This window comes from Scyliorhinus canicula, chromosome 14 (assembly GCF_902713615.1).
Source record: "Scyliorhinus canicula chromosome 14, sScyCan1.1, whole genome shotgun sequence".
NCBI classification, from domain to species: domain Eukaryota; kingdom Metazoa; phylum Chordata; class Chondrichthyes; order Carcharhiniformes; family Scyliorhinidae; genus Scyliorhinus; species Scyliorhinus canicula.
In genome coordinates, this window is record NC_052159.1 from 28128514 (window position 1) to 28143029 (window position 14516).

At 42.4% G+C, this 14516-nt stretch overlaps 1 protein-coding gene across 1 annotated transcript in view; it reads left to right on the forward strand.

Moving 5' to 3' along the window:
* Positions 1-1269: 1269 nt before the first annotated feature.
* c2cd3 (C2 domain containing 3 centriole elongation regulator) overlaps positions 1270-14516 on the forward strand; it is a 173547-nt gene continuing 160300 nt past the window's right edge. The window contains exons 1-3 of the mRNA XM_038817737.1: positions 1270-1483; positions 6626-6895; positions 13233-13390. Coding sequence (XP_038673665.1) covers positions 1435-1483; positions 6626-6895; positions 13233-13390 — 477 coding nt within the window. The 5' untranslated portion in view covers positions 1270-1434. The remainder of the gene's footprint in view (positions 1484-6625; positions 6896-13232; positions 13391-14516) is intronic.

A 14516-nucleotide genomic window follows, 5' to 3' on the forward strand; every position in this document is an offset into this window, starting at 1 on the left:
ATGCGGCACAGTGGTTAGCACTGGGACTGCGGCACTGAGAACCCAGGTTTGAATCCCGGCCCTGGGTCACTGTCCATTTGCACATTCTCCCCATGTCTGCGTGGGTCTCACCCCCACAATCCACCAATGTGCAGGTTAGGTGGATTAGCCACGCTAAAATGCCCCTTAATTAGAAAAAAAATAATTGGGTACTCTTAAAAAACATTTTTTTTTAAATTAAAGAACTGGATATCCTGAACACTTCCGTGATCATGACGAATAATCACGGAAGTCCTCAGATATATTCGTGGACACTGCATACTCCCTTTCCAAGGTCACCCAGAGGCAGCTAAGACCATGAAAAAGACCAGAGAACATGTACAGCCAGCCAAACATTTTCCCCCTTATGCTTAGATATTGTTCTTAAATGTGCCCATTTGAAAATGGCATCATTATGAGGTTTTTAGTTGATGTCACAAAAGCAACCCAGTGCAACCTTATTGCTCGCTTAATAAAAAGGGCAACCTGTAAGATTTTTAAAAAGGCATGGAATAGGAGCAGGCTTCCGATGTGCACTAAAAGTTGACTGAATCAGAGAGAAAAAAAAGTAGCAGGAAATCACTAGTAAAATGCCATAAGGATCAGTGCTCTGATCACTGCTCCCAGTGCCTATAAAAGATTTGGAGTTGCCTACGTTGGGAAGGTGACTGACAACTTACAATCATAGAATCCCTCGTGTGGATGGAGGCCATTCAGCCCATCGAGTCTGCACCGGCCTATTTATTAAACGACATATTTATTAAACGACATATTTAATGTGGAAAAATACATGGCAATGAAGTAAATGAAAGGAAAGTATAAAGTTATTGCCTCTGGACGAGAAGACACAACCTGGTCCGATGAAGGTCTCCAAACCCCAACGTTATTAACCTTTCCTCTTTCAGTGTTTTTCAGGCCGGAGTGCTTATGTAATTAAACATTTACTGGTTTTATTTCCGATTTCCAACCTTTTTTTCCCCCATGATGTTCTCAGCTTTCCAAACTGTTACTTCCGTCACAAGGAAGGGGGCGACAATCACCAAGAGGGATGCAATGCTGCGACGCTACTGCTCTGCCGTCGGACCATGAAGCTGGTCCTCCGCCATCCATGAAGCTGGTCCTCCGCCATCCCATACGGCAGCGCGTCGCTGGTCCTCCGCTGTCCCATGTGGTCTTTGGTTGGCGGCGGGTTTGAAAGCCGAGTCCGTTGCCGGGGAGAGCGGGCTTTGTAAACAAAGTGACTGAGGCTTCACTGTTGGTCCTCCAGTATCCCAGGGTGCCGCGCGGGCCGTGTCCCTGCCGCCGGCGCTGGATCTGGCAGCGGGATTGTGCGGGAGGCGGTTTTGTTGCTGGAGGACCAGCCAGGGCCAGGTGAAGATTACTTGAAGTCATGTGCAGGAAAGTAGCAGGGAAACAATGAAAACTAAAAAAGCAAAAGCGGCGAAACTCGGAAAGAAGAACAGAGGTAAGGGCACGTTCTCCCTTCTGTTTGAAATGCTGTTATTTGGCCATCGATTCTTTAGGCCGACTTGTGAGTAGCAACTGGTTATCAATGACTACTGCACAAGGTGTTCCGAGTTTAAGAAATTTAAATGTAGTAAGAAATAAAAGCCGAGAGTGCAGAAACACGAAGTTCCAAAGGGGAGTCATGTTGGACTCGAAACTCTAATTCTTTCTCCTTGGATACATTTTCCAGCACTTTCTGTTTTTCATTGAATCATTGAATTTACAGTGCAGTAGACCATTCAGCCCATTGAGTTTGCACCGAAAGAGCACCCCACTTAAGGCCACACCTCATGCCCATATACCAGTGACCCCCACCTAATCATTTGGACACTAACGGCAATTTTATCATGCCCAATCCACCTAACCTGCACATCTTTGGACTGTGGGTGGAAACCAGGGCACCAGTAGGAAACCCGTGCAGACTCCGCACAGACAGTGACCCAAGTTGGAAATCGAACCTGGGACCCTGGAGCTGTGAAGCTGCTGTGCTGCCTGATTTCGAGCATCGCAGTATTTTGCTTTTTTACCTATTATTCATTTGGGGGATGTGATCGCCTCTGGCAATGCCAGCATTTATTGCCCTGTTTGTCATTTTTATAAATGACCTAGAGGAGGGCGCAGAAGGATGGGTGAGTAAATTTGCAGACGACACTAAAGTCGGTGGAGTTGTAGACAGTGCGGAAGGATGTTGCAGGTTACAGAGGGACATAGATAAGCTGCAGAGCTGGGCTGAGAGGTGGCAAATGGAGTTTAATGTGGAGAAGTGTGAGGTGATTCACTTTGGAAAGAATAACAGAAATGCGGAATATTTGGCTAATGGTAAAATTCTTGGTAGTGTGGATGAGCAGAGGGATCTCGGTGTCCATGTACATAGATCCCTGAAAGTTGCCACCCAGGTTGATAGGGTTGTGAAGAAGGCCTATGGTGTGTTGGCCTTTATTGGTAGAGGGATTGAGTTCCGGAGCCATGAGGTCATGTTGCAGTTGTACAAAACTCTAGTACGGCCGCATTTGGAGTATTGCGTACAGTTCTGGTCGCCTCATTATAGGAAGGACGTGGAAGCTTTGGAACGGGTGCAGAGGAGATTTACCAGGATGTTGCCTGGTATGGAGGGAAAATCTTATGAGGAAAGGCTGATGGACTTGAGGTTGTTTTCGTTAGAGAGAAGAAGGTTAAGAGGTGACTTAATAGAGGCATACAAAATGATCAGAGGGTTAGATAGGGTGGACAGCGAGAGCCTTCTCCCGCGGATGGAGGTGGCTAGCACGAGGGGACATAGCCTTAAATTGAGGGGTAATAGATATAGGACAGAGGTCAGAGGTGGGTTTTTTACGCAAAGAGTGGTGAGGCCGTGGAATGCCCTACCTGCAACAGTAGTGAACACGCCAACATTGAGGGCATTAAAAAATTTATTGGATAAGCATATGGATGATAAGGGCATAGTGTAGGTTAGATGGCCTTTAGATTTTTTCCATGTCGGTGCAACATCGAGGGCCGAAGGGCCTGTACTGCGCTGTATCGTTCTATGTTCTATGTTCTATCCCTAGTTGCCTTAAGAATGTGGTGGTCAGTTGCAGTCCATGAGGTGCAGGTACACCCATAGTGCTGTTGGAGAGAAGGGGGGTTTCCAGGGTTATTGGGTGTGACTGAAATCCTGAACTGCATAACCTGAAACATTCAGGTCGCTCTAGATTTTGGTCTGAGAAGGGTCTATCCTTTGAAAGTTTGGTTTATCAGTTTTGGTTCTCTGGTTTAGCCACTGACAACTGGCTGCAGCCTGCCAACATGGCACAGCTGCCAAGCTGCTTTGCACCTGAATGAAAAATGAAAATGAAAGTCGCTTATTGTCACGAGTAGGCTTCAATGAAGTTACTGTGAAAAGCCCCTAGTCGCCCCATTCCAGCGCCTGTCCGGGGAGGCTGGTACGGGAATCGAACCGTGTTGCTGGCCTGCTTGGTCTGCTTCAAAAGCCAGCGATTTAGCCCAGCGAGCTAAACCAGCCCCTGAAAATTCCTTATTGTCATAAGTAGGCTTCAAATGAAGTTACTGTGAAAAGCCCCTAGTCGCCACATTCCGGCGGCTGTTCGGGGAGGCTGGTATGGGAATTGAACCGAGCTGCTGGCCTGCTTTGGTCTGCTTTCAAAGCCAGCGATTTAGCCCTGTGCTAAACCAGCCCCATAAATGAAATGAAAATTGCCTATTGTCACGAGTAGGCTTCAATGAAGTTACTGTGAAAAGCCCCTAGTCGCCACATTCCGGCGCCTGTTCGAGGAGCTGGTACGGGAATTGAACCGTGCTGCTGGCCTGCCTTGGTCTGCTTTAAAAGCCAGCGATTTAGCCCAGTGTGCTAAACCAGCCCCTACATTGGATGGGACGTGGGAGTGGGTCCAGATAGGGTGCTGTTTTGGAGGGTCGGTGCAGACTCAAGGGGCCAAAAGGTTTCCTTTTGCTCTGTAGGGATTCTGTGATTTTAAACAACTCCATCAAACCTCTGCTTGAAGGAGAGTGAACCCTTGTAAGATTTTAGAGTCCGTTATTAAAGATGAGATTGTGGGGTACATGGAAGTGCATGATAAAATTGGACTAAGTCAGCAAGGCTTCGTCAAGGGGAGGTCATGTCTGACAAATCTGTTAGAATTCAAGGAAGTTAGACAAAGCAGAACTAGCTATTTAGATTTCCAGAAGGCCTTTTGCAATATGCCATATTGGAGGCTGTTACATAAATTAAGAGCCCGTGGTGTTAAGGGCATCGATAGAGGATTAGCTGACTGGCAGAAGGAAGGGCAGAAGGAAGAGTATGGGGATAAAGGGTCTTTTTCAGGATTGCAGCCAGTGACTAGTGGTGTGCCTCAGGGGTCAGTGTTGGGTCAACTTTTCACAATATAAATTAACCCTCTGGAAGAAGGAAGTGAGGGCACTGTTGCTAAGTTTGCAGATGATACAAAGATGTGCAGAAGGACATGTAGTATTGAGGACGCAGGAGAGCTGCAGAAGGACTTGGACAGACTAGGAGAGTGGGCAAAGAAGTGGTGGATGAAATGCAATGTGTAAAAGTGTGAGGTTATGCACTTGGTTGGAACAATGGAGGTATAGACTATTTCCTAAACCCGAAAGTAGGAAATCAGAAGCACAAAGGGACTTGGGAGTCCTAGTTCAAGATTCTCTTAAGATTAAAGTGCATGTTCAGTCGACAGTTAGGAAGGCAAATGCAATGAAAGCATTCATGTGGCGAAATCTAGCAGACAAAGAGCAGGGATGTATAAGATGGTCACTCCCCATTTGGAGTATTGTGAGCAGTTTTGGGCCATGTAGCTAAGGAAGGATGTGTTGGCCTTGGAAAGGGTCCAGAAGAGGTTCACAAGAATGATCCCTGGAATTACGAGCTTGTCATATGAGGAGGGTTGAGGATTCTGGGTCTGTACTCGTTGGAGTTTAGAAGGAGATGGGGGGACCTTATTGAAACTTACAGGATACTGAGTGGCCTAGATAGAGTGGAAGTGGAGAGGATGTTTCCACTAGTAGGAAAAACTAGAACCCGAGAACACAGCCTCAGACTGAAGGGACGATCCTTTTAAAACTGAGATGAGGAGGAATTCCTTCAGCCAGAGGGTGGCGAATCTGATGAACTGTTTGCTGCAGAAGTCTGTGGGGCCCAAATTATTGTGTGCCTTTAAGACAGAGATAGACAGGTTCTTAATTAGTAAGGGAGGGAGGCAGGAGAATGGGGATGAGAAACATGGCAGGAGAATGGGGATGAGAAACATATTAACCATGATTGAACGCTGGAGCAAATTCGATGGGCTGAATGGCCTAATTCTGCTACTATGTCTTGTGGTATTGTAATCCCTCTTCCATGGAGATATCTTAATACATTTCTTCTGTCGGCTTTCCAAAGCCTTTACGTCCATCCTGAAATTTGGTATCTGGAGTTGGGCACGTTTCTGTAGCTGAGGCTAAACTATTGTTTTATATAGGTTTATCATAGCTTCCTCGGTATTTGTACTCCATGGCTGTGTGTAAAACCCAGGATTGCATCTATTTTGTTCACTATCTTCTTAACCTGTTGTCATCTTCAAAACATTCTGCAGACATTTTCAAGCCTCTCTGCTCATACACCCTCCTTAAATGTGTACCATTTAGCACAGGGGTGGGCAAACTTTTCCGTGCAAGGGCCACATTCAGAAATTCACAATTTTAAAGGGCCGCATAGTATATTAAGTAAAATAATTACTTCACACGATTATGATTCTGGGCGCCTCATAGAGAACATATCGGCCCTCGACGTTGTGCCGAGCAATGATCACCCTACTCAAGTCAACGTATCCACCCTATACCAGTATGTAACCCAACAGCCCCCCCCCCCCCCCCATTAACCTTAAAAAAAAATTAAAAATTAAAAAAAAAATTTTTTTTTTTTTTTTTTATTGACTTGGTGGGCCGCATAAAGACCTTTGGCGGGCCGCATGCGGCCCGCGGGCCGTAGTTTGCCCACCCCTGATTTAGCATATATTGTTGCTCAATCTTCAACACTTCACATTTTTCCTTTGAATTTTGTGTCTGCCCATTTTACCAGTCTATGTTATTGCTGCCAGTATGTAGTCCAGTGTTATTAACACTTTGATGAGAGCACATTTTTTTTCTTACCGTAATTTAAAAAAATTCATTTACGGGATGTAAATCTGAGAAACCTTTTAAATTTTATTTAGCAGAAGGTGCATGAACTTGTTGATTCTTGGTTAGTACTGGGCCTCATAGTGATAAGCAGCCTGATTGTAAAATACTCCTTATTTGGGGACTTAAGCACTCTCAGAGCATTGAAACCAATATTGATACAAATTTTGTGAAAAACTTTAAATTCCTCTCCAAAAATCCCCCCACCATATTGATAAATCCGTCAGCATCGGTACTGTTTGATATTTATCATAAAACGCTTTCTATAGCCAAAATCAAAGTTTGGAACAGTAAATTTTGTTCTTGTACCACTGGGTATTTTGTAGGGAGCATTTGTTTATATTGTACAATGAACATACATATATAATTACTTAATAATCATGGTCCTTAAAGTCATTGTAAGTTTAACTTTGTTAATTTCATGTTACAGGGATTAGTGATGTCTCATCATCCACTAGTTTGCCGCCACTTGTTGAAGGCCAGGTTCAGTGTTTTCTCAGGATTGCAGTCAGCAAAATCTTGTGGATTGTCCCCAGACCTCCAGCCTCGCCTCTTGTTAGACTGCGTTGGTGGGGTGAAACTTCCAATGGCACTCTGTTTCGCCCTAGAGATGCGTCGCATGCTGAACAAAAGTCTACAAAAACAATTGCACGATATGCTGTCCGCTGTGGACCAAAACAGTTCACTTCGTACCTCACAGGTTGGTTGTATCCATGCTACTTTAGATTAGGGGGTTTCATTAGTGTTTATCCTGCAAAGTACTGACTACTGTAAAGAGATCAAGATAATAATAATCTTCATTAGTGTCACAAGTAAGCTTACATTAATACTGCAATGAAGTTATTGTGAAAATCCCCTAGTCACCACACTACTGCACTTGTTCGGGTACACAGAGGGAGAATTCCAAATGACCTAACAGCGCATCTTTCGGGACTTGTGGGAGGAAACTGGAGCACCCGGAGGAAACTGGAGCGGACAGGGGGAGAACATGCAGACTCCACACAGACAGTGACCCCCCCCCAACCGGGAATCGAACAGGGGTCTCTGGCACTGTAATTTATGGGATTGATTTCCCCAAAAGCAGTCAGCAGGCCTCAACAGCATGCTAATATTGCACCGAGGCAGATGTTAGACTCTTTATGTTATGCAAAAAGCCTATGAAGCTAGAAAAGCTGTGACTCTTCATTGCCCAGACCCAATAAGGCAGGTGATGGCTTCATGCCCATCATTTGGAGTCTTAGAGAGCCACGGGGTGCTTGGAGAACACATGTTTCTATGCCCAAGGAAGTAGGCCATTCAGCTCTTCGAACCTGCTCTTCCATTTGATAAGATCCTGGCAGATCTGGTTGTGGTCTCATTCACACTTTCCTGTCTGTCTTCCATAACCCTCTGTCAAACATCTATCTATCTAACGTAGCCTTGAATAAATTCAATGACCCAGCCTCCACTGCTTTCTGGGGAAGAGAATTACACATCCTTTAGCACAGAGAAAAAAAAATCTCAACTCGTTCTTAAAAGGGAGACCTCTTATTCTGAAACTGTTTCCTTCCTAGGTTGCATCATCCCCACAAGAGGAAATATTCTCCTGGTATCCATTTGGCAGTATTTTATATGTTTCATTAAGATTACTACTCGTTCTTCTTAAATCCAATGGCCTGACCTGTTCAATGTTTCTTCATAAGATAGGCCCTTGACCCGAGGAAATAGTTGAGTGAACCTGCTTCTGACGCAATTGTATGCTTTCTCAAATAAGCAGTACTCCAGTGGTGGTCTAACCAAGGCCCTGTACAGCTGCAGTGAAACTTCCCTACTTTTATATTCCATTACCCTGGCAATAAACACCAACATTCCATATGCTTTCTTAACCACTAGCATTCACCTGCGCACTAAAGTTTTATGGTTCATGTATCAAGTCAAGATGCTCCCTCTATACCATGGAGTCCTCTATTTAAATAATATATTGCTTTTCTATTCCTCCTGCCAAAGTGGACAAGTTCTAATTTTTCCACATTATATTTCATCATCCAAATCGTTGCCCACTCACTTAACCTATCCATATCCCTCTACAGATCTTTTTGACAACTAACTTTCCTATCTATCATGGTGTCATCAGCAAATTTAGCTATACATCCTTCATCCAAGTCACTGATGTAGGTTTGAAATAGTTGAGACCCAGTACTGACTGTAGCACTCCACTCATTACAGCTTGCCAACATGAAAAAGATCTGTTTATCCCTACTTTCTGCTCATGTTTAGCTAACCAATCCTTTATCCATGCTAATATGTTTCAGCCGTCTGCTCTTGTCTTTTGTAGTAACCTTTGATTTGGCACCTTATCAAATAGCTTTTCAAAATCCAAATACAGATCTACAGGCTCCCATTTATCCACTTTGCGAGTTACTTCCTCATTATTTTAAATGATTTTTGCTTTCACAAAATCATGTTGACTCTGCCCGATTTCATTTTGAATAATGCTATAACCTTATTAATGGATTATACCAATTTCTTTGTTAGGTGTTAGGCTATCTGGCCTATAATTTCTGGCTTTCTGTCTTCCTCTTTTTTGAATTAAAGTTATTACACTTGTTATTTTCCAATCAGCTAAAACCGTTCTAGAATCTAAGGAGTTTGGGACTTTTATAGCCAATGCCTTTACTATCACTGCAACCACTTATTTTCAGATCCTCAGGTGCAGCCACCTGGGACTTGTCAGCTTTTAGGTCTAATACTGTCCTCGGCACCTTTTTGCGATAGTGGTGATTACATAAGAATTAGGAGCTGGAGTAGGCCATCTGGCCCCTCGAGCCTGCTCCGCCATTCAATGAGATCATGGCTGATCTTTTGTGGACTCAGCTCCACTTTCCGGCCGAACACCATAACCCTTAATCCCTTTATTCTTCAAAAAACTATCTATCTCTATTGGTTAAGCTCCTCCCTCCCTTTCAGCTCATGATATTCAAAAATCTTTTAGATGTTTCCGTGTCTTCTACAGGGAAGACAGACGCAAAATGCCTCACCATTTCCTTTTTTTTCCATGATCAATTCCCTACATGCACTCTGTAGAGGACCAACGTTAGAATGATGCCATGTGCCCCAACATCTAGGTGAGCTATCAAGAAGGTTTTATGAGAATGTTGCAATGGCCTGAGACCTTCATAATCAGGAGTAGGCGCAACTTGATGTTCAGGCCACTATCAGTCATAGTTATCTTGACTAGTGGAGCAGGTTGGAGGGATCGAATGGCCTACTCCTAATTCATATGCTCGTAATTAACACAGCTTTAACTATAGTATTATCAATTTTAAGAACAGAAAGAGATCATTTGGCTTGAACTAGTCTACTTCTTCATTATAGCCCAAGTCCACTTAAGCATTTCTTGCCTGCAAAGCATAATCATGTTCACTGCTAGCTTTGAGATCCCTGATCTGCAAAGACTGTCCTGACCATGGATCTCCAAAAGATCATGCCTCCAAGCTCCCCAACCCTGTCCCTTTCTTAATTCCCTCCATCAGTACTAATTTCTGTTTTCCCTGTGATCCTGCTGATGTGGCCCACAATCCCACAATTATCTGACTTGTTAGAATGTTAACTTTAGCTTGATCAAGGGCGGCACGGTGGCGCAGTGGTTAGCATTGCTGCCTACGGCGCTGAGGACCCGGGTTCGAATCCCGGCCCTGGGTCACTGTCTGTGAGGAGTTTGCACATTCTCCCCGTGTCTGCGTGGGTTTCACCCCCACAACCCAAAGATGTGCAGGGTAGGTGGATTGGCCATGTTAAATTGCCCCTTAATTGGAAAAAATGAATTGGATATTCTAAATTTAAAAAAAAACTTTAGCTTGATCTTCGTTCCATCTTCCCAGGTATCTTTGTGCAACACTGCCCTCCTGGTAATGAGTTCTGAGGCCTAATATCTGGGTTCCGGCTCACTCCATTCTGACGCAAAATTGGGTGCTCCTGAATTTCCAGGCCCTCGTGCTTCAGATAATAAAGATTAAATTTTCGTTTCTATTAAGCTTTTCTTTAAATACAAGTAAAGCAGCTGGTGACCAGTATTTAAAAGTCTGTACTTAATTACATTATGAAGTCATGTTCTCATGTTTACTGGATAAACAATTATACTACCAAAATAGTACAAACTTCCCTTTGATAACGTGTCCTATTTTTAAAGTACAAAAGAAGATTCATGAGCATATCTGATGATGAAAGAATTATGATGAGGATGCAATCGTGTAGAAAGAAAAATTGTTAAGAAAAAGTTTATTTAAATTTTGATTTGTACTATCTATAGGGGTCAAGAGACAGCTTCTGTGCCATTCAAATATTGATGCCATAGACTTAAACAAATGTAGGGCCTGTTTATTACCAACAATGTTGAAGGCAAATAGATTTGACTTTTTAGTAAGAATCAATAAGTGATTGCATTTACAGTGCAACTACCAATTTTGTTGAACACTGATTCATTCCCCATGACAATGCTTTGAATTGTAAATCAATCATACTTGAAATAAATTATGAATCACAATAAATTATATCCATTTTATTTCGTATTGACTAACATACAAAAAGCATTTTTTTAAGATTAGATTTTAAAAATGCTTTGAAGTTTACAACCTGTCACTTGGGCATGTATCGGTTATTTATAGTCGTTTGGAATATAAAATTTGAGTATTTTTGAAATAGCTTTTGCTATCAAAGCTTATTGTCCTGCACGCATCAGGCCAGCTTTGCAAGATAAACCAACAGTAAGGAGAACAATGCATATACACTGCATGAGAAGAGAGTGATGATTGCTTGGCAAGTGGACACTGATTTGTAGAGGTATTGCCATGGAGAATGCAGCAGGAAGCAGTGAACTGATAAGCTTTTGTTTCAAATTCATTTTGGACAGGTCGCCTCTGATTGTCAAGGCATTGCCATGGGGAATGAAACCAGGGAATGGCGGTCCCCCAAGCTTTTGTTTAGAGTTTAGTTGGAAAAAGCATAATGCATGGACATGTTTCTTCTGTCTGCAAAGGACAGGACCGTGTGTGTGTGAATATATGTGGATTTTAGTATGTATAAGTGAACCACCAAGTGAACTACGAGCCTGACTGGTCAAATTGGTTTTCAGTGTAATTCTTAGCACAATCAGAATTGTTGAGCAAGTGTTGTCCAATCACTTACTCACACCTAATCTTGTTCATTGTATTTTTCACAGTGAATGGGCCTGGAAAGCGCCCGGTCTACCTCAGATTACCGTGGAAGGCTAAGGTGTCTCAGAAATTTGAACACTGAATGAAGCTAGCTATTGCACGCTGTTATTATGCAGTAACAACCTGAGTGCTATAAAAAATTCAGAGTACCCAAATATTAAATTTTTCCAATTAAGGGGAAATTTAGTGTGGCCTGGACATCTTTGGGTTGTGGTGTGAGACCCACCCAAACACGGGAAGAATGTGCAATCACCACATGACAGTGAGCCGAGGCCGGGATCGAACCTGGATCCTTGGCAACGAGAGGCAGAAGTGCTAGCCACTGTGCAGACCCTGCTGTTTGTCACTAACAGGATGCTGCCGTCAAGCTAAAAAAAATTCTGCCTATCATACAAATGAGTAATGTAGCATGTGAATTTCTGTGATGCCAGGTAGCTAAGCCATAAGTTCCAACAACTGGCTAATCGCATCAAACCATATGTGCCTCTGCTGTTTGCAACAAAGTACTGACTGTACTCAACAAACCCATGCTTGCAAAACTCAAAATATAGTGTCCAACATTATATTGTCCATGATTGGACAACACTTGCTAAACAATCCTGATTGTGCTAAGAATTACACTGAAAACAACTTGAGATTATCAATCGAGCTTGGAGTGCTCCATATATTCACACAAAGGGCCCTGTCCTTTGCAGACAGAAGGCACATGTCCATGCATTATGACTTTTTCAACTAAATAAAAGTTTGGGGGCTGCCATTCACTGGTTCATTGGTCCAGGCATCGCCATGGGCAGAGTTCACCTGTATGATTTGAGTCAAAAACTTGGCAGTTTACTGTCTCTGTTGCATTCTCCACGGCTGCGCCTCTACCAGTCAGTCCATTTGCCAACAAATCAGACACTCTCTTCTCATGCAGGATAAATTGTTGTTCCCTTTTCTATTTGTTTATCTTGCATAGCTGTCCAGATGAGTGCAAGATGAAAAGCTTTGCTAGCATATCTTTTTGTCAGAAATATTTTCTAACCCATGTTTGAAATGGACACAAATATTCATGAGTGATTTGACATGGACATTTACATTGATAATTTTTTTCAATATGGCTTGCATGTCCTGATTTTGATCAGCAAATATAATATTTCATTCTATGTAACCGTTTTTATGAATATTTGTAACCCTAATTGCAAATCATTCCTCCAAACATGTGTGTGACCAAGATTTGCTTCCATCAGATTTCCTAAAACTCACTCACTTGGCTGCAGTCTCAAGGGTTCACAAAATGGTGAAAGTGCTTTTGTTTATTCTAAGTAAATTCTTCCCTACAACCACCAGAGTTCCTGAACCTATGCGAAAAAAAAAACATGGGGAATTACTGCTGTCACTTTGACTATGCAAAAGGTGAAATTAGTTTGCAACATTATGGAAGAATTTTGTCTACTGTTGAAACTGTTATCCCCACAGGATTGTTCCGTTTTATGCACCTATTATGTCAGTTTATTTTATTGGAGGAGCGAGCCTGATATTGCTTACAAAATAATCAACTGTACTTAGACTGAATGAATGTGTGATCTTCACTTGTATGAAATTGAGACTCCTGCAAAGTCTCATAATCCAGCTCATTATTTTTATTGGGTCAGATAACTATGCAGGTTCTTATTCTTATTCATCAGCTTCCTATAACTGCAGCCTCTTAAAACAAAATCATGACATCACTTACGGTTTTGTGAACAAAAATGTCTTGTTTTTATCCCTGTATCTTTAGTTTGTTCGTCTAGTAGAAAAGTTTCTAAATGCTGATATTATTTTGCTTGCTATTTTGTTCAAATGTGTGCTTTTTCATCGTCATAGATATGGGAACGTTGGTGTTGGAGGTGATGACGAAGCCTGACCATCTTCCCATTGGCCGAGTCCAAATAAATGGAATATCTCAACTTTCACCAACCTATGGTATTAGTGGGTTCTTCACAGTGATTTCACCAACCTCCGAGAAACTCGGAGAACTACAGGTTAGAAATATCCTGCTTACTGATATTTCTATATTAAGAAATGTGATCTGATCAAACTTTGTTTTTCCTTATTCATTCATGGGATGTGGGCATCGCTGGCTGGGTCAGCATTTTTATTGCTCATCCCTGAGAGCATTTAAGAGTCAAACACATTGCTATGGGTCTGGAGTCACATAGAATCTGCATTGATCCTCTGAAAGAGCACCCTACCAAATAGGAAAGAAGGCTTCACCAAGAAATATTTTTCTGCATTGTTCAAGACTACATCTTGCTGCAAAGCTTAAGAAACAACATTTAGTTATTGGAGAATTTAGCTTTATCATGTTCTTGACCAAACGAGGATCACTTTTTTTGTTATATGCTTATTTCTTTTCAAGTTTGTCATACGTACATCTTTCAGGAAGAGTAATTTAAAAGATTATGTCTAAAATTGCAGCCTTTACCAGAAAAGAAATGTGTTTTAGGGACAGAAACAGATGTTTGACGTATGGAATACGAAGCAACTGCTTATTTATGGTTCTTTTAATTGGGGTTGCTCTTTTGTTCATCTGTAGGTCAGTCACTGTTACAGTTATGCTTTCTGCTCTTGTGTTATGGCTTTGTGTATAGGAAAGAGTTCATTCAGCAAGTTCAATTGGCGTGGGTGAGGATGTGTCTGATGGGTGCTCCACCATGCTTGCTGTTTGAAGGACCACGCCATAAGTGTCCAAGCCACCCCCAAGCTCTGCCAATGCAGTCCCCAGAGTCCAGATAATTCAATCCTACTGATGTGCACTTATTTATTGGCTGGTGCTGTTTGCATCTTCTAGACTGAGTTTTGAAAGGACTGCTTTTATAAGCTGCATGTAGGCCAGACCAAGTAAGGATGACCTATTTAGTTCCCTAAGGACATTAGAGTACCAGATAGGTTTTTACGATAATCGACCACGGTTTCATGGTCATCATTAGACTTTTGATTCCAGATTTTTATTGAATTCAAATTTCACCATCTCCCCTGGTGGGATTCAAACCTGGTGCCCAGAGCATTTCCCTGGGTCTCTGAGTTATTAGTCCAATGACAATACCACTACGCCACTGCCTTCCCTTTGAGACTTGGCTAAAATAATCCAAAACAAATGATGTTCCG